This window comes from Lates calcarifer, linkage group LG10 (genome assembly GCF_001640805.2).
Source record: "Lates calcarifer isolate ASB-BC8 linkage group LG10, TLL_Latcal_v3, whole genome shotgun sequence".
Classification (NCBI taxonomy): domain Eukaryota; kingdom Metazoa; phylum Chordata; class Actinopteri; family Centropomidae; genus Lates; species Lates calcarifer.
The window spans coordinates 22891751-22918644 of NC_066842.1; the positions used below are offsets into that span (position 1 = coordinate 22891751).

Below are 26894 nucleotides of genomic sequence, written 5' to 3' on the forward strand. Positions count from 1 at the left end.
GTCTGGGTGGACGTGTAGCTACTGGGAGAATTTAGGGATCTTAAGTATTCAGACCTTTTACTCAAGCTGAAGTATCAGTACAACAATGTGAGAGTACTCCATTACATTGGTCTGAGCACATCCAAGGGCTCATGAGATGAATTTGAGCAGTTTGAAATGACTTACATGCAAGTCTTTTTTTTTTTCTTTTTGGACTTTCTTGGACATCAAACAGTTCAGCAAATAGATCCAGAAGCGCAAGTGCAACAACAGTCCCCAGATACACTGTCTTTTTGTAAAGGGTCACAAGCCAAAAAGATTGAAAAGCATTTCTTTAATCTGTAACAGTGCGTGTTTATAACCTGTCAGTTTACGTCAAATTTGAATCTGAAAAAGTAACGAGAGCTGTAAAAATAAATGAAGCGGAGTACCTCAAAAATTGTGCAAGAAAAGTCTGTTGCGCCAAGTTTAAGCAGACTGTCTGCCTCTACATCTGCAGTAGGAAGCAGCTTACTTCGATACCATCTGTTTCTGGAAGCACAGAACAACATACAAATAAAGACACAATAAACTGAACAAGTCTTTCTCTTTTTTTATTCCAAAATGTTTGGGGTAAATGAAACTGTAAAAGATACAACATAATCAACCAAGCAGAGGGAAATGAACACAATGGAGAGAGAGAGAAAAAAAAATAAAAGACACAGCTCCCACTCAGGGTGAAGCAGGACTCGGCCTGTCTGCCGCTGAAAGGTGAAGGTGGTAGTAGTCAAAATATAACATCTCTGTTCCATACACGAGCATTCAAATACCTGTCCAAGTCAACTGTCTTGAGTCAAATGTTTGCAAACAAAACATACAGGTTCTCCTCTGCCGTGCTGTCTGAGCCTTACATCAGATCCAACCACACGTTGAATGAAATAAATGCTTTTAAGAGTTAAATGGAACTGATGTGGGATAATGCCTGAACATTACGAGTTGTCTAAAGGCCCAAATAGGATCAAATGTCCAAAACAGATAAAATACAATAAGGCACTTGCTAGACAAATCCAACTCAACAGATGCTAAACACAGAGGTCAAATTAACATAACTTTTATTTTACAATCAGCAGAAGTGTGGCTACCCTGTGATTAAACAATATGTAGAAATGGGCTGTACACAAATGATCACACACTCTTAACACACTTGAAAGATGAGTAAACAGTGCATTTACAAACTAAAGGCAGGCTTTTCAATGTTTGGTAAAACTGATACTGTAAGAGCAGGAATGATCTCTGAATTCAAAACTTAAATGATAAGCAGGGTGACTATCTGCAGTCCAACTAAGTGCTGCCTCCTAGAGTCTGTGAGAAGTAACTGCACATTAAGTTTAACAAACATTATTTGGAATATTCTGATAAAACAACATCAGCACTAGCAATGTTTAGGAAGTGTTTTATTATCTTTTATAACTAGTTTGACAACTCTTAAAGCAAGATTACAAGTCTTACAAATACTAAATGTTATTTTTTTTAAAAAGGGACTGAGTGAAGAAAAAATGTCTTGAGGAGCAGTCTGATCATTTTACAGGACAGAGCACATGGACGGCTGCCAACCTTGATGTTGGGCTCCAAGCATTTCAGATTTTAAAGGGGAATTCTTTTCAGCCTGGAGGACCTTTGCAAATATTTTTTAGATTTCAAAAATGTTTTTTGTTATTTCTCATCCTTTAGTCTTATTTTAATCCTTCAGAAACCCTCATCAGAGTGATCTGTGAAAACAAGGTCAGATGGAAAAGGTATAATGAGATAAGCTTTCCATCCTCAATACTTAGACCACAGAAGGTGTCATTAACGTTCAGTAAAGCAGTTCAACATGTTGATTCTCACCGAGACTGATCTGACCAGGCAAGGCTGTCATCTCCAACCTAATAAGAAACAACTGAAAGGAAACATGCCACCAACAAAATTGGCTTTGGATGTTACATACTTTTGGTTGCTGGGATTATCTTGGTTCTATAAGAAAACTGAACTCAGGACTGTGTATTCCTGCAGCCACTGAATTCCAAGTTAACTCCAGCAAGGATGCTGGTCTGTATTGAAGAAAAAAAAAATGTGTCCAGGCCTGCTGTTTGCTCCTAAGGCCGAGATACAAGGCGACATTTTGAGGCAAAACATTCCTTCTTTTAAGTAACCTTCGTTCTTTCTGCTTAGAAGCAACCCCTGCATCACATCTTGTCCTGTATCCCAAAACTCAACATGCCTGACTGACAGGTCAGAGGAACACAGCAGAACACAAAAAATGGCCATGTTTGTTCTCGTGAGCCACTCAGCTGAACATTCGTTGAGTGTTTGCACATTTGCGTGACGTAACATCAAAGGAGTGTCAGGTATGGTGTGTCTGGGAGACAGGGACAACCGGAATTATCAGGCGCTCTGGCTTTTGTTGAGTCTTTTGCTTCTTGATAGGGGTAAAAGGAGAAGTGACAACCAGAGTGCCCCTTTGGGTTGCGGGGCAGAAATGAAGATCTGGAAGAGTCTACAGTGAACGTAAAGAGTCTCTTTAACAGAAATCAACAACAATCTTTCCATCCAGACCATTATTGTCTTGCATTGAAGGTATGAAAAATAATGAAAAAAATGAAAAACAAAATCAAGGGTAACAAAAAACAGTCTGCTTCCTAACTTAACACTTCACTGGTGCAGTTAGAGGAGGAGGAATGCTCCGGGGAAGAAAAAGCTGGATTTAGGGGTGTAAGGAGGGACAGATGGACTGGAGGGGACTCTCTTCTTTAAGTGAAAAACTTATCTTCCATCTCCAACCAGCGACATGTTTCATGCTCAAACAAACTGCTTAAAGTGAGATGAAGTAGTCCTTGTTGCTTTCTGCAGACTCATGACAAAACTGGACTCATGATCTGTATCTGTGAGGAAACTGACTCCTCTGCACCAGACTTTAAATGAAGGACTAGTGGTTGACAAGACCCTGCAGCATCATCATCAGGCGCCGTGCCCTCTTGCTGAGCGGGCTGTGGGGATCCTGCTGCAGGAAGGCAAAGAGCTTGGGTCTGACCTGGGCCAACACGGAGGACATGTGGTCTCGTGTCAGCGGATCACCGTGGTCCAGGTTCATCAGTGCATCCTCCAGATAACTGCACAGGGACACAGAGGGAGAGAAATGTTAGATAACAAAGACAAAAGAAGACTAGGAGCTCCAACCAGACAGGTAACATCTATCGATGATAGGTGACATCTCTCGATCAGGAGAAACTTTCTTAAAAGAATTAGCAAAGAGATAGAGGCAGGCTCAAGACAAAGAAAGGATGATGAAAAGTTAACTTGGCGCATTTTTGTTCTACGTGGATAAAATAACATGAAAAAATATTCACATGCACAATATGAAACTCCAAATCACAGCCTCCCATCACTCAGATGTAAAAGCAGTGTTACTTGTGTGCCCTTTGTGTTTTGACCCGTGGAGCGACTGCAGGGGACACAGACAAAGTTCTATCACCATCTCAACTATCTTTCGCAGCTTGAATGTCAGGCACTGTCCTTGATCACCTTCCTGGCTGCCAGCCAATTGTGTGAATGTGTACCTTGTGTCTTCAGTCAAATATCACAGCAGAAATTGAGTCTTGCATGTTCTCACCTGCGTCCTGTCCTCTCACTCAGACTACACTACATTTAACTACTCAATTAATTGTTTTAGTCAGACATTTGGTGCTTAGACTGTCCAGACTGTGCTCTATTTCTGTTCTGCTCTCCCACCCTCTGTGTCTTTACAGTTTCTATAACCATTCATCTTTGTGTCAGCTGCACTACCCAATCCCAGTCTAGCCATTAGAACTGTTCCCACATAACATAACACTGCCAACACACTCTTCAAAGGGACATTTAATGTCACTACACATAACACCACAGATATTAGATATGTCTTTCTACAGTTCTACACGTCACATTATTCTCGTGAATGGTTAATGGCTAAGAAATCCCACCTTCTCAAGTTTTCACAATGCTAGCAGTGCTTTTGTTTCTCATTGGGTTTGTCTTAAATGCAAAATTGAGATGCAAAGTCTTGCAGCTTGATGTTATTTGTCGTTTGATGTGAACAGATACTTGGAATACATAAACTAACCATCTACAGCATATACTGTACAAGTGTTGTATTTTTATTTCAATATCAACTGACTTCTGCTTACTCACGACAGCCTGGAGTTTCCCTGTATGTCTTAAATAAAATCACACATTAACAAAGGCAAACATGACAAGCTGATAAAAAAGTTTTGTGATTTTTCCTTTTCTTTCTACTGAACTCCCTTCCCCCACAACCATCCAACCATGACTGTATCTGTTCTAATAATGCTTCAGACTGAACCACACCCTACTGCCCTCATCTTTCCCTCCAGATGGCACACAGGGGCACCAGAGGGCCGTATTAACAGCAGCAGGCAGATGCAATGTAAACGCAGCTCCAGACATGTGCTGTAAAGGGACTCTGATAGAGAAGGAGATTATCTGGGGGAGAAAAGAACAAGAGGAGGTGGATGCAAGGATTCAGAAGTGAAAAGGACATAAAGTTAGTGGGGTGGGGGCTCACTGAGGGGTCACATCCATTCATTTTGATGATAATGGCACAACACATACTGTGAACGGAAAAAACAAGACGGGAGAACACAAGTGAAAGACAGCATAAAAGATACAAGGACATAGAAAGAACAGAATGATAGAGAGCATCCAAAAATTGCAATGCTATTCGCAGGATCATCTGAGCTCCCCTGACAGCAATGTAGCAGAGCTACAGACGGAGCAGGGTGATGGGGTCAGCAGTTTAGCACCGTTTAGCACTCAGGAGATGAGAAATAATGGAGATACAATGGAGATGAGATGTGGAGCAAAAGTTTAGGGAAAGACTGCCTCTATTATTGATTGAGGGGTGCACAGGATTCAACTTGTGTGAGAGAATAGGCATGTAGTGTAATTCACTGCTATCACTTTGTGAGAAAATTTACTTAGAATTAAGACATTTTGGGAAGAAATAAGCTTGTACAGTTCACAGGTTTTTGATTAAACCCAATGACATTTTCCTAAATTGAAAGTTATGCCTGCTGCATTGCAAGACAGGTCCTATATCAAACTATGATGGTGTGAGAGAACAATTTAATGAGAACATGATATCCTGCAAGAAATTTGAGCAGTATACAGTAACAATGATCAATATCTACATTATTTGAAATTGGAAACAGTATACATACTTTGTCCGTCAGTATTCATATGCAAAAAATATTAGAGGTTATTTTAATCATCAATATTTTATATCCTCAATAATTTGGAAACTGGTCTAGGCCTTAAAGTGAGACTGAAAAAAAATGCTGAAAGAGCACAGTGTGGTGCACTTGATAGGGAAACAAATGAATGTTACACTTTTGTCCTATTCAATTGTCAGTAGTGGAGGACAGATTGTGCTTGAGAGGAGTGTTGAGTGGAGATGATGTGCAGTGTCAGTAAGGGGGACAAGGTTAATCACAATATTGTACTTGAGCTTGGGTATTTGTAGTTGAGACAAAGCAGCTTTTTCACTCAACATCACTGTATTCATTTACCACTGCAAGTGCAGGACAGCTGACATTAATTTTGTATTTTCTGATATCACAGAAAAATGTTTTTGCAAAACATTACAATGTCACAGTGGAGCTGACCTTTGCCTTTTGCAGGCACAGAGTCATAAAAATGGCTACATTGTGTAGCCCACATGTCTTTTGCCTTATTGACTTCAAGTGCGTTCATCTACAAACTGCATACTAAAAAGGCACAGTTACTCTGATCTCTTAGGAGAGCCATGCAATCTTCAAGTTGAGAATGATGACATAATGGACGTGCAAAAATGACATACTATACCTGCCTTCCAAAAAATGCTGCATGAAATAACTTTGGTCTTCTCACCTGATTTTGAGCTCAGAGCGGGTTGAAAGGTTGGAGGAGAGCTGCTGGATGAGTGACAGCAGCACGGGCTGGCTGAGAGGGCAGGGGTGCTGACCAAACACCTGCTGGGAGTCAATGGTTTCGCACACATACAAGACCAAGTTGAGATCTGTTGCTGAAAGAGCCTGGAGATAAAGTGAGAGAAAAGGGTTTAAACAACACCAATAGTTGCTTCTTACTGGCAGTATGTTACTTCTAAAACCAGGCAGAGAAATCTCTGTAACATGTACATCTGTTCAGACCACAAGAACTTCTACAATCTGTTTAGCATGGAAGTTAAGTCAGTGTGTGTAGATGAGTTATTCTAACCCAGTAATGATGTTTACCAGAGTAAACCCAAAGAGCTATGTGTGAGCAGAATTCTCTGTGTGTGCAGATCACTGAATACAAGGCTAAGAGTGCTAAGAGACCATTCAGAACAGGTTCAGGTATGAGGTTACATAGGGGAGAAAACACAAGCATAATGAGTGCTCGTAGCAGAGCACTAGTGGGGCCTGCAAATGTGACCATGTGAAGCAGTTGCAGTATATTGGCTTTCTGATCCTTAAAGTCCTGGTGGGAACCGTACGTGCCTGTGTGTTTAAGTGCATGTGTATCACAGGGTAATTTGAAGTTATGTGAGGGTGTTCTCATTCACTATCAACTGGAAATCAAAATTCAGTTGCAGAGGGTGCAATAGGCTACACAGTGCTACACATGGTTAATATGTGCATGTGTGTGTTACCTGCTGAAAAGCCTGGTTGAGCTGGCCCTGCTGGAGGAGCTGCAGGATGTTGGCCTGCTGTGTCTGGTAGTCTAGGTGAGCTGTGGGGACGGGTGTGCCAGCCGCTGACCTCATTGCCTGCATGATGCTGGAGGTGACCACTGCCTGCTGCTCCTTCATTGCCATGCTCACCTCCCCTTTGACAATTCGCTGCACATGGCTAAGAATAGATTCTTGCAAACTGAGGAGGAAAAGGACAGAAGAGAAAATGGACAGAGCAAGGGTTATCCTCCACACTACTTGTTTGATTTGGTGTACCTACCATTACAAGCTATTAACTTCAGAGTAAAAATCTGGCTCAGCTACGTCAGGCACTGTCATTTCTTTTCAAGATTTGAAAGTTTTAGTTGGCTAACTACTTGCTCTCGACTCCACTCGACAAATGTATAAACTCTGGAGGCCATGAAATTAATTGCAGAGGGAACAAGAGACTTGATCGAATTTATGTTCTTACATTAGCCCCAGGATTAAGCTTTGCTTGTTTCTACTCTCCAATCCATTACACACCTGCTCAATAGGCAGTGAATACGGCCAGGACTGCTGGCATAGGCAACTGCTGATATGCATATCTGATATTAAAATTATCTGCATAGAATCTTAATCAGTGAAATCAGATCAGTCGCCGTGAGTAATATCAGTGACACTGATAGTGAAAAGTGACAATGACATCAGAAGGGAGAATAGGTCAAAACGTGTAAATGTTCAAAGGAGATTCAGTTCTTTTCAAATGTGACCAAAAAGGCTTCATTAGCAGCTTTCCAATCACAGGTGGGTAACACTGTGATCGATGAGGGATAGCTAGGATACATACTTTCCCACCATCATCTGGATCTGGTGCTGGACCTCTGCCCGGACGTTAGATGTGATGTTATTGGCCAGCTGATCACTGGAGCTTTGGAAGTTGTCGATCATCTGTTGGAGCTGGCCAATCATGGGGTCTCTTGTCTCCTGCTCTCTCTGCTTTCTGTTCTTCATATGAGTCTCAAGCTGCTGGATGTCTGCAAAGATCAAAGTCAAAACAAAGTCAAATTATTTCTTCCCCTCACACGAGCAAATGTGATATAGTCAAAGCTCTACTGAGTACTATTTTGGTATTAACATTGAATCAAATGACTAAATGGAATGTGAAAAGGCAGCAGTAATGCCAAACCCACTAAAATTAACAACCAGCGTCGCAGCTCAATAGATGAATCTGGCAGCTGATTTATGTGTTGTGCTCTCAAGTGCTTGCATCATTACTGCAGTGGAGCTGAACTTAACACAAATGCACCAGTTACGGCAGATATTTGGGTCGCTCATGAACAGTGGAACAAGCTAGTAAGACATTGTTTGGTCTTTAGCAGCCCTGGTTGGTCCTTTGTCAGCAATCTGCTTGAAATACAATCAAAACATGGAGATTTAATAATAGCAAAGATTTAGGGAGGTAAAATAGATTTCACAGAGTGGCATTTATTTTTATTTTTATAAGTCTCTTTGGCTAAATGCTGTTGTTGGAGCAGCTAACAGCACAGCCCAGATATGTAAAACAACAACTAACTGTTCTCAGCTCTGACAAGCTGAGTGTACATAACCCTCCCAAAAGGGATAGGCGATATGGACCTAAAATTTTATCACAATACCTTTTGGTATTTATTGCAATAATGATGTAAATAGCAATAAACAATAGTTCCATTCAACACCATTAGGGGGTGCGGGGCATGGCTCTACTCGGAGGAAGGGAGAGATCCCCGCCAGCAGAGCCACTATCGGCAGATAGCGCATGTTAAAAACATGCTGATGCTTTCTTGCACTTGAACGTTGCAAGTTGTCAACCTGTCTCTGCTGTGGCTCCTGCACTCTGTGTGTGTGTGTCTGCACAGAAGCACAAGGAACAGGAGACGGGGAGAGAAACGTGATCATAAATGACTTTTGATTTTTACATTTTTTTTCTTTGCTTACATTGCTCACATTGGCAGGGCGGCTCAGTTTAGCGATAAACTCCTCCACAGCTTCAACTCCAAATATGTCATCAACTAGAGATTATCGTCATTATTATTATTTTTTAAGAACAGATAAATAGATTATGAAAAATCTATAAATAGATCTATATATAAAATATATATAAAATCTATTTATCTATTATTATGAAAACTGGTTTACCCAATGCAAAAGAATTCTTGACCCTGTCCTCTGGTTTCAGTAAATTATTGTTTTCATAAATAGCAAACTAAACTACTATTTGTTATAATAAATAATGAATCAAAACTGAAGGTTGTACATAGAGCTCCCTGTTTATTCTAGCTACTATTGTGTTCAACATGCACTTGTATAATACACTTTGTCTAATGCAAAACAATCCTGTTCTTCAATAAATACCCTTATGTTCAGTGTCCACCCACATATGACATATATTTCACATGAGATTGTACTGCACTTCACTGTATCAGACAAATTTATCACCATGCACCCACAACAAAGGGATAATCTGGGCATTAACAACAAACCTGAAGGCTTGAACAGCAGGTAGGTGGTAGTGTACATGTTCATGCAGAATTCAAATTAAATTAAATTTAAATTGGAACAAGCTTACAAGAGCATGCTCAAAGAGGTATTATGGCTACCTATTAACTGCAGTAAAGTATACTGCTCTATACACATTACAACAGCCTTGGTAAAATTTTAAAAACATCAGCTTCCAGAGCTGGGCATGATCACAGACTCAAAATTAACAGACTGCTTATCAACACATCAGTGCCCTAGCTCAGTTTGAAAAAGCATGATTACAAAAACTGTCCCTGAGCTTTTTGAAAGAGATGGTTATCAAATTAGACTTTCACATAAACAGACCCCAATTTCAGAGTTGGATTAGGGAAACATGAACAAAGCAGCATTCTATCACCATAAGGATACTGGAGCAGCTTCAAGGGACAGTTCCAAAATGTTCAAGTGTCTGAACGTCTAATAAATAGATGTCAGAAAAAATACTAATCTGACCCTGTGCTACAGTAGGTTTTGTGGGTCATATATTTAAATCTCTACTATATTGAGCTGTTTCTTTGTTGACCAAACCACAAATTTTGATGTTTGATGAGGTTGCCTTACATTCTTGTGTTCCTTGTTTGAAGCTGTCATTGATTTGCTGAAACATGGACTGGCAGCCTCTCTCAAAAACAGGCAGCACGATGCTCTGGAAGGCATCTTTGTAGGCTGCCTGGATCGGCCCCTGCATTGCTTCAGCTGCTGCTCGACCAATTGCATCTGTTGTGTTCTGGATAACAGGAAGCAGAAACAGAAAAAGATTTGTATAAAACATGTGGAGCAGTATAGAGGTATAGAGGGCTTACTCTGCTCAGCATGAATAAAAATTACAGACAGGTGGTGAAGTGAGGCAGCTACCTACCTTGGATTTGACCACCTTGCTGACATTGTCCTTTAAGGTCACCTCCACAGCAGTCAGCTTAGCAGCAATTGTATTGCTCAGCTGACCTGTCACAGGCTCCAGGCTCTTAGAGATCGCTAGAGAGGGGAAAGAATTAGCAAGACAGATTAGCAAGAACTATCCTATAATTAGGTATGTGATCAAGGAAGGAGGAAAAAGACAGGAACATCTCATCCTCGAATTAGAGGGCAGGTGAGGCGAGGCAAGAAAACATCTCTCCAAACACTGCTTAATTTTAGCGTTACAGTCCAACACACCACAGCTGCCTTTGTTTTATTTAATTTAACTTATGCCTGGGATGATCTCAAGCATTAACATAATACTGTGATTTATTGATGTAAAGCCCAGGTGTGCACTTTGCCTGTTTTTGTGCCGCAAAACTAAACTTTGCAGAAAAGATAAAAGAGAACGAAATACATTGGTAAGCAAAACAGAGTTATTTCAACTATCAAAGGCATGCTAAACTTGTCACGTTTAAAGCTAATTTAGATTTAGACAATTGGACTGGATTCCCAAATGGGAATCAACAACTGAAATAAATGAATAACAAACTGGCCATGATAACACTTCATTAAATACAGTTTCTTTGTCAATGCCCCAATAAAATTCAGTGTTTCGAGCCACCAAGTCGGATTAGACCATTATTAAGCCATCTAAATTTCAAAAGGCAGTTTTCGTCCGGCAACGACAGAGGCTTCAAATGACGTCTGAATAACTTTTCTTTCCCTGCCCCTTTTTAATTTGCAAAACAACAAATCTGCATCACAGCCAACATCTGGTAAAGAGAGGGGAGACAGCTCAACTGAGCAAATCATTATTTCATGGTCAGGACATAGTCTGACAAAGTCAACTTAAATATAGATTAATGGCAACAGCTGTGCTGTATGGTAGACAGATTAGAAATAATATAAATTTTGAAATTTTATGTGGGACTTTTATGTAGGACATCTTTAATAGATGATGATGGGAGAAGATCTGTACAGTCCAGTCTCCTGAACCAAGAATAGAATTAAAAGTGGGTGGAGGAAGGACTATGATAAGAAGCCCAGGATGGGAGACAGGAGACAACAGTTAGACTGACACAAGCAGACTGAAAACACAGCTTAGATTAGGGCTGCACAATTAACTGTATTAAAATTGAGATCTCGATTCAGAGCTCTATACGATCTCATTTCTAAATGATGACGTTTCTGCTGTGTTTTCATCAGGGACACGTGCTGCATCAAAATGAACGCTCCTATCTCCTTCAGCCAATGACAATGTGTCATTACACCACGTGATTCAGAGCAGCAGAAACTCAAATAAACCCGATGAGAGCGAGTGAGTGACAGGGGCTAATGACAGCGCGAAGCCAGAAGTTGTGTTAGAACAAATGAAAACTGCTAAATGAATCCAGAGGAAAACCTTGCTGATGGCACTGTGCTCGTGCTGAAAAAAGATTAGCTAGTTAGTTCTATCACTTTCTCTTTTTCAATTCTTTCTCTCTCTCCCTGTCAGATCAACCAGGTATTCTGCAACTTCATAATATTTCAGCAGTGGCAGTAATATTCCTACGCCGGGCCGCCACTACGAAATGTATATAGCGAAAACACTGTAGACAGACTCTGTCAGCCAGTTTTAACTCGTCTTATCACCGCTAGTTTCCGCTTTAGATGGCCGGATTCTCGCAGTGGACATGCAGCTGTCAGCAGGCAGGTAGAACTCACCTGACACTGGAGTGGAGAGAATCACAGCGAGTCACACTGCCTGCATCACGCTCCATTTTCATTAAGTAACTCTAAAGTTAGTTTTGTGGTTTGGTCATTTTAAGACGATCTGGTTGTAAAGTTTACAGCCTGTCGCTCTGTTGCTCCTGCAGTGCTCTGTGACTGAACTGTGAGGCAGCTAAAGAAAAAGAGTAACAACTCATCCACTGACATTCTGTGAGTCAGATCAGGGTATTCCTGACTAATGTATGTGTCCAGTAGTCGACATTTAGGGGGCAGCCTTAGAACCTTATAGAGTTTATTACCATATCCGACGAGCTCCCATAGACTCAAGGAAATTACAGACTCAGTCAACTACCACTTAGCCAAACATTCAATTCAATTCAATTTGGTTTGTATAGCACCAAATCACAACACAAGTTATCTCAAGGCACTTTTCATATGGAGCAGGTCTAGACCATACTCTTTATATGGCCTCTCCTGTATCAGGCACCATTATATCTTCTGTTCCGCTTCCTTGTGTATCGGGTAAACTGAGTGCAAAAAACATGTTGAAAAAAATTGTGAGGAGAGAATCGTGATCTCAATTCTTAGCAAAAACACCGTGATTCTCATTTTTTTCAGAATCAGTGCAGCCCTAGTTTAAATTCATACCTAAAATCTTCTACTGCGACTGACATGGTGTGAGTGAAATGGTGCAATATCGCCATCATCTGGTAGCAAGTATGGTTGACACATCAACACATCTTGAGAGTCCACTTGGTCTTGTGGTAGAATCAAGCTCTGATTTAAAGAGTAAAGTTCTACCACTGAGACTGTGTTATATGCTTATTTTGTTCTCACTGACATCTTTTTTGACTGACTAACTAAACTAAGTCTATCCTTACTGAGGTGTGGACTGCTTTCTTAACAATACAGCTCTTGCCTGGTGCTTAGATAATCACACTTAAGAGTCCATCTACTTTGTGTGTCAATCCTGTTTCATCAGGCACAACATAAAAAACAGTCACAAGTGAAATGACTAACATTAATCTGGATGTTACTTTGACACGTACCACCCAAATTAGCATTGCCTCCCCAAGCAGGACAATGTGCCCTACCACACCACAAAAACTGCTCAGAAATAGCTAAAGGAACAGGACAAAGAGCCCAAGGCATTGACCTGGCCTCCAAACCCCCCAGATCCCAATCTGATTGAGGATCTGTGGGATGCACAAGAACAGGTAATGGCAATGTTGTGGCAAGAGCGACCATAGGAAATAGCACTGGTAAAACAAGACTTAAAATGAATACATTTGAACAACAATTTTCTCATTTTCCCATAGCCTCTGACAAGGAAACAGCATGTGGCTGATTTGGGTTCTGTTCAGTTGGACAACTATAGACAGCTCACTTTACCAGTGACCACTAATCAGCCTGACTGAGTTACTGAAGCGAGTCAGTCCCTCTCACTCTTATTCCTCTTGCAGACTTACTTTGTGGGACTGTTTTCTTCATTTCGTCTCGAAGCACTTTGTCCATTCTATTGGTGAGGGCTGAACTGAGCGTGTGGCTGAGCTGTTGGCTGAGCTGTTCCTGAAGCTGCTGCTGATGATTTTGACTCTCTGCCAGGACCCGCTCCAGTCTACGCTCTGAAGTCATGAGGTCAAGGCTCAAAATGATATGCTGTAAAAGGATCACCATAGAGACCAGCATGCATACAATAATGTCCTAAAAGAGAAGTGTTTCAGATGGAGACCATCCCTTTGCACCACTTATTAAAACTTCAGGTGTGACCAAAGAAAAATCTTTTTTTTCCAGTTTTATTTCCCAAATAATGGCATCACAATTTTTCACTAAACCTAGAGTGTAGAGTGGGCTAGGGTATAACTCAGAAAGTTTCATGGGTGGTAGATTTACAAGGTAAACAAACTAACACAAATGAGTAAGAAAGACAGAAGGATACGTTCTTGTTCCTGGTGGTTGGTCAGGACATGCTCGACCTGGGCCATAATGGAGCTCTGCATGGCTTCAATCTGACCGCGCAGTTCAGTCAACTCCCTCTGTTGGCTACGCAGAAGCATCAACAACTCGTCCTGTACTTCTACATTCATCTATGGATGGAGATAGAGAGAATGAGTGAAAAAAAGACATAGTAGATAGGGAAATAGTGCTGCCAAAACATAGGAATTACATCTATATTAAACCGTATTATTAGGTTAAACACAAACTTAAGCAGACAATTATTTAATTATTCAAAATAGCAACTTTATAAGCTGTTGGCGAGGTATCTGCCAGCTTGTTTTGATATTTTCCTGTTCCTTCCTGAACTTCAAAAGAACACAATAAATTATAATATCAAAATAAAATACAGTAACATCAATATGCAGATTTTCTTGTGATCACCTTACCTGACCAGAGTCCATTTGCCTGGACTGAGATGATTCACTAAGGGAAAAGGAAGACAGAAACACTATGAGAATTACAATATCTACAATGATAATATCTGAACCAGCGAATCAAGTATCAGGAATGGTGTTTATGTGTGTATATACATTGTTGTGTATATATTAAGCACTACAATGTAACATTCATGGACTGTTTTTTTAATCTATTTAAGTAAAACCGGTAACTGATTTTGAATTCAGGCATTGACATAAAAATATTGACTGTTTCTCACTGTGAGAGATCTGCTAAGAGCTGAAGAAAAACAATAAATTGTGGAAAAATACTCCACTAAATATCATTAAAACTAAAAATATTTGGAGCTACAAACAAATTTTTTGCCAGGTCTTTGAACTTTAAATTGATTATGTTGGATTAATACTGAGAACGGGCTCAGTCATGTCTCGATTTCGTTCATTGTATTTAACTTATATCATTCATGTATACTTTAATAATACTTTTCTCTGTGACATAAAACAACATAGTGTAATATAGTTAACATGGGAAAAAAATGAATGTGTTGCACTAAATGTCAATTTGAGCTGTGCACCTAACTTTTCGGCTGGTGCCCCTGAAATCTTCAGCAAGGAGCACCAGTACTGCTAGTGGAAAAAGATTCCTTAAATATTTAATACCTGTCATCTTTCTTGATCTTCTTCTTTACTTTTGGCGAGCCTCGTGGTGACGTCTTCCAGTCCTTTACTGGGAGTCTGTGAGAAGAGCGAGAGCCACAATTTCCTGAAGACGATGCCAGGCTGGCTACCTCATCATCAGGATCACTGGGTACATGGACAGATCGATACAGACACCACACAGTAAGAGAGCTGCTACAGCATGTCAAGCATACTGTATGCCATTTTCACTGGAATTGTCTTGGAAAAGGTCAATAAAATGTAAACACTGTGCCTTAAAGTACTATGCTTGCTTTGTGATATCTTCCATCTAGGATGACACTACACAAGTATCTAATCTATCTATCTATATTTATTCACATAGACTAGGAGATGATGTGTTCATTTGTGTTACCTCTGCTCTGCACCAGCGTCCTGACTGTCATTCGGTGTGAGGTGATAGGAACGCCGATGGTATGGTGAGTTCATATGTCTGTCCTTTGACTCCTCTCTTGAACTACAACACAGCAGACATGACACAACCCTCTTTTTGAATGTTTTCCATACTGCTTTTACCATTTCAACACAGATTGGAGCTGCCTGTTCATGCTTAAGCGTGTCTATGCTCAGATACTAAGTTCTATATTAAAAGTTTTGTAAAACTGGTTCACAAGTAATCATTTTACATTATTTGTAATTTAAAAAAAAAAACACACACAAACTGTTACAATCCTTCATTCATTTTTCCAATGTAGTGGTCAGATTTTGCAAATGAGATTTTAGAACTTGTGTAAAATGCTTTATATAGATGCATATGTTTATCATGCTAAATGTATTTGTGTGTGTAGGTGGGAATTCTTACCAGTCTCCATGACCATTGTCCCTGAGACTGTTCCTGGTTTCTCTGGTGATGTCAGGTGCAGCTGGCCAAGGTGTGTGGCTAACACTACCATCTGAGGACCCTCCTCCTGCCCCAGGATTCTCCTGCGATAAGGCATTCTCCAGTAAAGATGGGGTGTGGCTGAGTCTGGGTTCTGACTCTACAGCCCCACCCACTGGCCCATCTCCCCCTCCAAGTTCAAGGGGCAACAGGCTGAGATACAAAATACAGTAGTTTGGTTAATTTCAGGAACTGTACTAGTGTTTTTGCAAGATGCAAGATTCTGTATGTTCTTCATTACTCCTGACCATTTTAGTTACAGTCATTGTCACATTATCATTGCTGGTCATCAGCCTACCTGTTGTTGGCTGTGCGTGGTGAGGTGAGCAGGTGCAGAGCAGAGGCAGCAGAGGCCATGCTGTCCGTCTGGAGAGCAGAAAGTGGTAAGGGCTCCAAGCTGGGCACTAGTCCACGCTGAAGCTGCAGGGTCTGAGATGCAATCTCTGGCATGTCCTGGGACATGGCTGTGGAGGCCTGAAGAGATGACATCAGGGGAACGGGCCCTGGTTGGAGAGGCCAGTGGTGGCAGGAGGGGAGAGTCCAGGACCTGAGGGCTGTCAAGTGCAAGAGGACCACTAGGGGATGCCAAAGCCTGGATATGGAGAGGAAGTGTGTGTTAAGAAATGCTATTTTGCTGTTGTACTGTAGAGTATTGTGAGACTGGCAGAGGTAGGAGAGTGTGTCAGGTCCCACCTGTAGGTTCTCCAGTCCAGGCAGCAGCACAGCAGAAGCAGCTCTTGGGCTGCTGGTGGAGGCAGAGAGTGTCAGACTACTGCTGCTGTTGTTCTCTGCTCTGTTAGGACTCTGACTGACATCATCTAGAGCTCTGCACACAGTAAGACAGACATACCAAACTGACCTATATATAACTCAAAAATTAAAGCTAAAAAAATATGATGACTGATTTATTTCAGGCCAAGTCATATTCCCCCTATACAATTTGCAGTGTGTCCCTTACCATTGTCCACATGCCAAATTTCAGAAGTGGTGTTCAGCTGTGTTACAGACACTGACCACTAATCATCACTTTATTGTAATCGTATCCTAACTAATCTGTGTACAGAAACTTACCTGTTAGTGGAATCAGAGTTGCTGCTGATAGCTGTTACAATGGTCAGACTGCTTGCACTGCTGCCAGGAGATGCTGGTACCTGAGGGTGACAAAAAAAGTGGACTACAAATGTAATGAAACATAATCACATTTTGCAGGAAACTGCATGAACTCCCCAACTGAACAAAAGTGAAACATGATTTAGACAACTGCAATTGGTTACATCACCACTTAATTTTCATAACAGTCATTATTAAGACAAATATCTTCCAAAAACCAAGAAGAAAAAAGTTATCAGGAGAGAACTGTGTACAAATTTCATCACATGGATGAAACTGAAGACCTACTTTATCTTTGGCTGTTTGAGTTGTACAGCCAAAGATAAAGCAAGTCTTCAGTTTGTAGAGATTGTGTATTAACAGGGTTATGGGCATGTGTCTGCTACGTGCTGGCAGCAGCACTTCACAGATACATGGTAAGTGGTGCTATTCATGGGAAAAGATGTTGCTAGGCGACAAATAAAAACATGTTTGAAGCATTTGCGGAGGCTTCAGTGTTTTGGCCATTTTGTAAACTGCATGCTAAAGTGGAATTAGGACGAGTGTTAATACCGAAGTGCTTGGTGTCATAAAGGCGTCAGGAGTCATCAGCTTGGGCATTGGACCACTGCCAGTGGCAGAGTTTGACAGGAAGTCAGCAGGAGCAGGAAGAGATGGGATCTTCCTTAGGTCAGTCTGGGACCCACTTCCTGACTCCTTGTCAGAGCTCTGGTCAGTGAGATGGTCTGAAAACCCTGCTGGAAACAAAAAATGTATAAAGTACTTCAGTTACATGACAATATTGGCCATACAACAAAAGCACAAACCCAATATGCTATATGTAGAGCAAAGAAATCAATATGTCTTCATGGCATCTTTTTGCAAGTCACAGTCCAGGATTCCTTTAATAATTTGCACTGACATGTTTTGCTAAGTAATCATCTTCACAGCTGTTCAATAATACTGTTGTTTAGCTTTCACACTACAAATGACTAAATGACTGAGGCACAATTTTAACATGCTTGATTAGTCAGCCATCTAGTTACATATCCAATTATATATAAAATAAATAATATATATCTAACAATATTTAACATTTCCCCAACCCACTGACAAATGTCCAAATAAATGGTGCAGTAGAGTTCACACATTTACAGAATGAAAAAGGAACTAAATCATCCCTGGATTGGAATCTGTACTTCACATGTGCTTTATTCTGAATTCTTGGGATTGCGACTTACCAAAACCATCTTGAGAATCAGAATGAGGCAGGAAGACTGCAGAGCTGGAACCCACGTTGGGCTGAAACCAGATCTGAACATCCTGTAGACTCCTGAAAATACACCCAGACCACAAAATATACACATTTAGGACTACCCTAATTAATAGGACGGTGGTGTAGATGGAGGTGGACCTGCTTTGGATATTTGAAACAATGTGGTGATTCCCTTCACTGTTGCATAAAAAATCTGTGGTAATTTGGTATTTATTATTATTGACCTCTTGTACACACTGTCCCTTCAGGACATTAAAGCTTTACTCAGTTCTACTCAATAAATGTGAGTTGACATCAGATAGTGGGTGAAGACTTACTTAGTGTGAACACAGTAGAGTTTAATCTGGATGCCAGACTTGGATTCTGCAGGTCCTTGAGTGCCCTCTAGAAGAAAACAAACAAACACATTTAATGGTCTAAACGGGGATAATAACCCATGTTTTCAGCAGTGTTCCCAAAAGTCACCAAAAGCTGAAAGAAAACAAAACCTTGTTTTAAAGATAACTGTGTGTATGGCAGCTCTTGAAATATGTTAATGACTACCTACATTCCATAAATTAATAGAAAACATTATGTGGTAACAGGAAAAATCAAAAGGCTACAGGAGTGAAAAGAGTTTTGGTTTTTTTGCGTGAGTGAGTGCACATGTGCACCTGTGGTCATGCTCTCGCTCTCCTCCTCTGCAGGAAGGACCTCAGTGTGTCGTAGTCGGCTATGGGTGACATCCCGGACTCCAAAGCTGAGTACAGGATGGGTCAGCAGGAATTCTGACACAGCTGTGAAACTGGCCTTTCCTTTTTCCAGGTCCTGTCGCAGCTCCATCACATACAGAACCTGGCAAAGAATGACATCAGCCAAGTATGAAGTCAGGTTCAGGATGAAAAGGTAATATGGGTAGAAAGGAAAATGGTTGAAAACTTCCAGAATTTTGGGGCCACTTTCAGGGACAGACTTCATCTAGTTCTGACAAGACTGGCCTTTTAAGCAAGATTAACCACATAACAGCTCTCTGGGATGAGGCATAGCCAAAGTTTTAATTCAATTTAATTGTGTTTAATTAAATGAAACGACTTCCCGAAGCAAGATTTTGATTTAACCCTCAGGGAGGCAGTTTATCTTCAGATTAATGCCAAATCTCAATGGAAGGACAAAAGTGACAGGAAATTGCTTGAAATGTGTATCATTATCAAGGAATAATGTAATTGCATGAGCCACATTATTTGATCAAACAATTTTCTGTAAACATTCCTGAAACTACACTGCTGACAACATTGTGCTGACCTTTCTCTGTACATCGGTGAGGATGAGATATTCAGCAGAAAGGTCCAGACTAGCCTTCAGACTTGGCAGAGCTGATGAGTTGAACGGATCGGGAGAAAACCTGAGAGGAAAACACCCCGTCATTAGTATCCATCATCATCATAATTAGTATCTGAAAATACTTAATTAAGCTAATTAAAGGTATCTGTTTTAGATAACAGACTTAATCATCACTGAGGCAACCCAGTAGCTGAGTGATACCACATGTGCGTAAATGCCCTGAGTATCCTTATTGAAACTGTCTAATAAAGGTACACAAATGAATACAATCAGCCCTTAATCTCTTGGCTCCAGAATTAAATCTGACATCCTGACTGGTCTGAAATACCAATATGATGGGAGACATTTGGTACTGGATACAGATGTTTTGTTGTTGTCTGCACTACACTGGAGACGCGATAAGAGTGATTTCAATTTTAAATGATAGAGCAAAGGAATAACCTGATGGTCTGTAAACAGGTCCAGGAAACTGTGCACCACATCTTCAACTCCTGGTTCTGATCCGCTCCAGTTATGAGGAACCGCCAGAAAGGAACCCTACAAAGAAAACAAAGGAGAAATGAAGAGAAGTGACAAGGGAGAAAGAGAACTTAAATGAAGTAAAAATCAAATGGCAACAGCCTTAGATTAATGAAGGTAACATATTTCACATCCTTCATTGAAGCTGTGTGTGCACCCATGTGTACTAACTCTGGGTCCTGCCTCTTGTGGTTGTCACAGAAAAGAAGGCAGGAAAGGGGGCGTCCTCCATGAGGCCGCAATTCATGTAGACATCTGAACAATGGAGAGTGAAGAAAAGTGAGTAGGAGAGAGGGAAGATTAATAACACACTATACATTCATTTAAAACACTTCCTCCTTTCCTACCTGGGCTTGTCTTGTCCACCTTCTATGTATATCTGCCAGAACTTGATGTATCCATCATGGCTGGCTGTTGCTAACACAGTTCCATCTGGAGACAAGGCCCCTTCACTGACTCGCTGGAGGGACAGACATAAAACAACATTCAACAGTACAGTACAGTCAGGGCTCTATGTAACAAATCCAAAATCATATAGCATACCACTTTGTACTTCTTGTTATTGTGGTTTTACTATTTCTAACATCTTCAGTATTCAGTATTCTTCTACCTGTCCTGTTATGTAAGTCAAATGTTACTTCAAAGCAGCATCTATTTTATAGAAAACCATTTATGTGTACCATATAGAACAAGTACCAGTTCAAGAATTTACTTGTGGTGGCAAGTGGCACAGCATGTGATTGACGTACATGCAGAAACTCGGGGCAGTTTAGAGGGGGAGAGTGTAACTCTGGTTATTTTCTGTAGCTACAATTTACAGATGTCCCCTAAACTCCTCACATGCAAGTGATCTGTAGATGCTAACCAGACGGCTGTGCTCAGTTACTGCAGAGCAGGCAGGTATGTGGCCAAAAATTAGTTAGTAATTAAAGAGTGAAATAAAGCATTCTAATGTAAGATTTACCTAAGCTGGATCCAAGTGATTATATCTACCTGGCTGGGCTGCCCAAGCAGAGGCTATGTATAGGAAACTCTGAATACTTTACTGGTTAACATTAACATTCTTCAAGAATGTTAACATTAGTGTTTCATAATGATCCTTACCTGGGTATGTCCCTTTATTGTGATGAGGCCTTCTTTCAGTTCTGTGGCATCAACAGGCCAGTTGCTGTTGTTGGCTCTTAAGACTTCCAGGTCCCACACCTCAGCCTAGAAGAGGAGGACAAATCAAAAATCAGGGATAAGATTCTGATACATTCTGACACACAGACAGACAGTATTAATGTTATTTCAGGGTTCATTCTTCTTCGTAGTTAGACCTGATCACTGATCCGCAACCACAGGCTCAATCCCCAAACTTTACATGAGGCTGTAAAAATGTAATCAGCTTTTTAGCAACTGTGTAAGGTGGATGTTGATACACTTCAACACCTTGATTTTGTTCAAGAGAGGTTATAAAACTGCTGTGTTAAAATTAACAAACCCACATTTCCTATATTTTCTTCTCTTCTTAAATTTTTTTTAGTAAGGATTACTATTGGTACAGTCTATTTCAAATTTCAGTGGTTATGTCATTCAGCTGGAACAAATATTTCTGTATAAAACACTCATACTCTGTCTTCATGTAGAAGGGCCAACGTCTGGCTGGTGTCATCCTGGTTCTCTTCACTGTCATCCAGAATGAACGGACACCAGATGAGACGACGGTGGGAGTTCAGTGGGGTGTCTTCTGGCTGCCTGATATGAACCACTATCTGATCTCTGTGGGGAACATGAGTTAAGGAAAATGGGAGGGAAGACAAGTTCTTGGAGGATCTATTACTGTCGTTACTATGCTGTGTGTGGTATTTTAGTGGTTATTAGACACAAATATGAACAGTACAAACACAAGCAGTAACATCCACTATACACAAACACACATCTCCCGCAAACTCCTTTTCAGTTTCTCACATATGTCAGGATACAGTATCTTGTTTCCAGCGCAGGTGAGTTGCCAGACCATCAGGTTACCCGCTTCATCTACACAACCCAGCAGGGAGGAGTCGAGGTGGGCAAAAGCCAGATCTGTGACAGCCCCAGTGAACCCTTTCAGTAGGGAACGCTCAGCAAAACCCAGACTCAGGACACGAATCATTGCGTGGTTGTTGGCTCCTGGAGGAAGAGGTGTTTATTTTAAAGAAAAAGATAAACCAAGGGGCCTGCGGTATCACAGCACTGGAGCCAGATAAAATCATTTGAGCAAGCACGCACAAAAAATCATGTTCTGTCAAATATTGGCTCATCAAGAGTGATGGTATTGCTCTCCAAGACCTTCACTGCAGCCACTTTAAGGTCTTGCTTGCTGTGAGGGCTCTTTGCCTTTATTGTGGTTTTCAGTAAGTGAAATGCAGCTCAGTCAGGTGACTGACTGGGGCAGTGATGAATATTCCACCCCTTCACCCCTAAAAGCTCTTTGATTACTTTGGCAGTATGTTTAGGATGGTTGTCCTGTTGAATGGTCCTGGATACCTGTGCATTCATCCTGTTGCTTCCATCAGCAGTCAAATCATCATTAAAAGCCAGTTCAATTGGCAGCCAAAATATGTAACTGTTTATGGTCTGGACTGTATATGGAAAATGTTCTTTTAATCAATGTACATATTTGGTTACTGTTTTCGACAACCCATGTTTTAGAAAAAAAATTTCTACAGTCACCTACAGTACACGATTAAGAGACTATATTGTAAGCACATACAATGTACTTATAATCCAACTGTCTGTGGTATTACTTCTTGAGCAGTGGTTAGCACTGTTGCCTGATAGCAAGAAGGTTGTGTGGAGTTTGCATGTTCTCCCTGCCCCTGGGTGGTTTCTCTCCAGGTACTCCAACTTCCTCCCACAGTCCAAAGATATACAGGTTAACTGGTGACTCTAAATTAGTGTGAATGTGAGTGTGTTTGTCTATTCATGTTGGCACTGCGATGGACTAGCGATTTGGATGGATTACTTCTTAATTAATAACATCTCATGCGCTATTTTACTGTCATTTAACGGTAAAAGTCCTAATTATTCAGGACTAACTCCAGGACTCTTACCTCTGATGGCGTAGGCCAGGAAGGAGTTGGAAACAGCTATCAGTCTACCATAATAATACTTGTGTTCCCAGTCAAACTTGGCAACAGGTTGGATCTTGACCTGAACAAAAAAACAAATTCACCATTCGAAATGAATTAATAATCCCTCAACAACATTCTTAATGACTTTTTAATATAATAAATATAATATATATATTAAATAAATATGTATTTTTTTAAAGAACAAATCTTTTTTTCCCAGAATTTAAATTTATACTGCTCCAGTTAACTTTGTTATACTAACAATAGCTGAATGCCACAGAATGAAGTATTCAAATTGTAAAAATTAGTACAGGGATCTGTATCTTTAAAAAGCAACATAGCTTGTCACTTGTAAGACAGCAAGTTTGTGATATCCTGTTGAGTCATGACAGATGCAGGGTTGAATCAGTGTAAAAATAACAGCAACAGATCCTTTTTGGGTACACAACAGCTTTGCAACGTTCAAAGGACAGTTTTATTTTGTAGCTGATGACTTAAGCTCTTACCTTGTTGCTGCCTCGAGCCTTGCTGTTGATGCTGGAGTCTTGACTTGCCACAATCTCCACATTATTAGAGGTGATGGGGATACAGGTGGACCCATCATCACCGGAAAGGCAGCTGAAATTGTAGAACATGAATTAAATACAAATATGGATTAGGTTTCTTAAATACTCAGAGGACATATAACAGTGTTCTCTAAGTTAGTTAAATGCCTGATTCTAAAAACCCACTCACATTATCTGACTCTCCTGAGCACTGCTGATGTCTGTGGAGATGGGTCTGGTAGATTCTGACATGGTTGACCGATCAGTGCTTCCTAGAAGGCCTGCAGTTCCTAATAACCCGTTGAGCTCTCCATTAAAAGATGGCTTTCTCTGACCATCACCTAATTGTGCATCTGAGGAAAGAAAAGGAACGCATGCATTATATTGGGATACACTGTAGAAAGAAGTCCATTCAAAACCAGCAAGAACATTGCTAGCCTGCAGAGATGTAATGATTCTGAGATTTCTTACTGTGTCAGCCCAATAAACAATCATGTAACTTAACTACATCCACTATATGTTTAAGTTTTAAAATGCATCACTGTTGCTATGTCGACGTATGGTGTCCATACCACTCCATAATTTTTGAGCCCCTTGAGACTGAAAACAGAGCTGGCCCCCTTTTAATTTGAAAACTCCAAGGTTGCGTTTTAGTCAGGACAGGCAGAAAAAGAGATGTCTAGAAACAATGACACAGACACCCAAGTTTTCTTCCTGATTGGGGGCTGTCAATCACAATATATCCCTCACTGATTCACCCTACACTCAGTAACAGTTCCACCTTGTCATCAGTTCAAGCAAAGAAATCTCTGGTCTTACTTATCACCACTGCTGTTCTTTGTTTGTAAATTAGTATTTTCTGAAACTAAGCAAGTAACTGCAGAATAGATAATTTTAATAAAAATGAAAACATAATAATGTGGAAGAAAAGTACTTTAGGCTTAAAAAGACATTTGATGTAAATATTCAGGCTGTAATTTTATTTACTGTAAAGTCAGAATTTACAGTAACTTTCCAACTTTCTTAGTCTTGTAAAATCCCATTTAGTTGGGTTTTATATTTCTAGGGAAAGATAATTAAATATTTGCGCTGCTCCTCAGTAATTTATTTACAGTATCAGGTTCTGTCTGAAAAAATAATAAGAAAAGTGATGTTACCATCAGCCACATCAAATAATTTACTACCATAGCATTATAGATATTTGCTTTAATATAAAGAGTTTACCTATAAACTAATTTAATTAACTTGATTATTTGGACAGACAGTCACAAATCACCACCCGAAGTATTTCTAAATGCCTGTTACAGTAAGGGGAATTGCGTGTGCAAGATGCCGTTCACACCATTATCCACTGCAGACTCTTCTCGGTCCTCTTCTTACTGTAGCATAATACTTTTTACTCGCACATTTTTGGAGCAGGAAACCACAGGTGGAAATAATAATGTGAATCACGACTACATTTAATGTCTGTATCGTCAACAGGTTCGCTAAGTTCTCTTGGGTATATGTATTGGTCTGACAGTACTATGTCAATGGATGTTAACAACGTCATTTAATCGGTCTCTGCTATGAATACAGACATTATAGAGCACTTTGTTTCAAATGCGAAATACTACAAATACTGTAACACAAAGGTAAACAACGTTATTGCAGAAGCGGGATATTCTGTTCACAACACATCGAGTTTAGTTTAGCACACCTACTCCAACTTTCCCCAGGCTGACAGTGTCTTAGTTACAGTACCTTAACAATTTAGTGAGTTTCTAAATGACCAAGTACTATGTTGAAGGTACAACAAACAAAACTGAGATGAGTGTATCCAACTTAGCCAAAACACCGTCCTTCGTGCGCAGTTTCGGAGGATCCAGCTAATACTTGATAACAGTAAAACAATCTGGCTAAATTTTGTATAATGATACACCTAAATTTACTGAGGTGGAGTAACAAATGAGCAAGTGCTACAGAAATCATTCCAAATTACCGACAAATGTTTCAACTTTTTCGTCATCTAGCAGCAGAGGACACAGCTTTCCTACACCAGAAAATAGACTGAGACACAAGCTAGCTCGTAGCGTAGCTAACGCTTAAAATACTAGTCAGTTTTCCGACGCAGTTAGCGTTCTAACATTACGACGAACCTGAACACAGTCGACGTGAAAATTAAGTGATAGTCAATTTGTACTTTGATGCTAATGGATGCCTTTCGTCAGCAGGTAGCGAAATGCTATTGAGCTAACTTCACTTCTGTAAAGTAGCGCGCTGAACCAATTCACGTTCGCTGGGTATCGATTTAGCTAGCTAGCTTTTTCATTAGCTCCTGCGGCCTAAACTAGCACCGCCGCTTTTCATTCCCGGTCAAACTTACCGGTGCTATTCCCGGGACGGTCAAGCTTGAGGATGTCCCGGAGATGCTGAGTCGCACCCTCAATATCTATGTTAGAATTGGACGCCATGGGTGAGGGAAAGGGGAGACTGGGTTAATTTAGGGGGAGAAAATAATTTCTTAAGTGATGCGATGCTGTCAGTGTTCTTTTCGTTCACCCAGAGCAACCGTCTAAACTTCCGTTATGTCCGCGCCATGGGTTCCGAGTTGTCGAAGTGTGAGATTATTGGTTCCTACCTCAAATTGATGAGGATCACATACAATGTACACTACACGCAGAAGGCATCATATGGCCCTCCGCAGCCAGTAATATGGATTCTTAGACATTTAAACTTCGTATCTGATACTTTTGTGTTGTTAGAGTTTCTCCTTTTATGATCTTTTATCGTTTGCTCTTTGGTAACCTTTTTAGAAGCTTCATAACCTACAACTCCTATGCTCCCATCAAAATCCATCTGGACAGACACTTACCTCTTGTTTGAATAAGACAAAATCTCTTGAGTCATGTCAGACCAAACCTTCATGTCCCATTCATTAAAGCCAACAAGACGGGAGCTAAAAATAAATAGCTGAAAATGGCAAGTATTAAATAAATATGACATTTTGACGCTTGGACACAGAAAATCTCCTCTCTCAGGCCTCCTCGTGGTACGAAATTTTGACCTTTCATAAAGTGTGCCTGTCTTTGTAGTAGTTTGCCTCACAAATTCAATACTAATCTAGCCCCTTGCACCAGTGATCCTTGACATAAATACTAGAACATTTTACTTAATCGATTTGTTCTTATGACATTACGTCATTGTTTATTTATCAGTTTCTAGTTTCGTTTTAGTTCCTCAGTACATTAGTTATTACAACACCAAAAACC

The 26894-nt window shown here is 40.4% G+C and overlaps 1 protein-coding gene across 1 annotated transcript; it reads right to left on the bottom strand.

The window, feature by feature from the left end:
• Positions 1-551: 551 nt before the first annotated feature.
• edc4 (enhancer of mRNA decapping 4) lies at positions 552-26238 on the bottom strand. The gene is given in 31 exon segments (XM_018703535.2): positions 552-3107; positions 5899-6062; positions 6662-6881; positions 7512-7698; positions 9782-9947; positions 10080-10195; positions 13300-13455; positions 13770-13917; positions 14215-14251; positions 14884-15027; positions 15275-15376; positions 15722-15952; positions 16098-16273; positions 16275-16391; positions 16493-16625; positions 16871-16950; positions 17462-17646; positions 18130-18221; positions 18482-18548; positions 18818-18998; positions 19446-19545; positions 19926-20021; positions 20175-20258; positions 20351-20463; positions 21108-21212; positions 21617-21764; positions 21968-22154; positions 23078-23177; positions 23605-23716; positions 23834-23996; positions 26009-26238. Coding segments are annotated over 31 exon segments (4182 nt in total). The 5' UTR covers positions 26097-26238; the 3' UTR covers positions 552-2923.
• Positions 26239-26894: the final 656 nt, after the last annotated feature.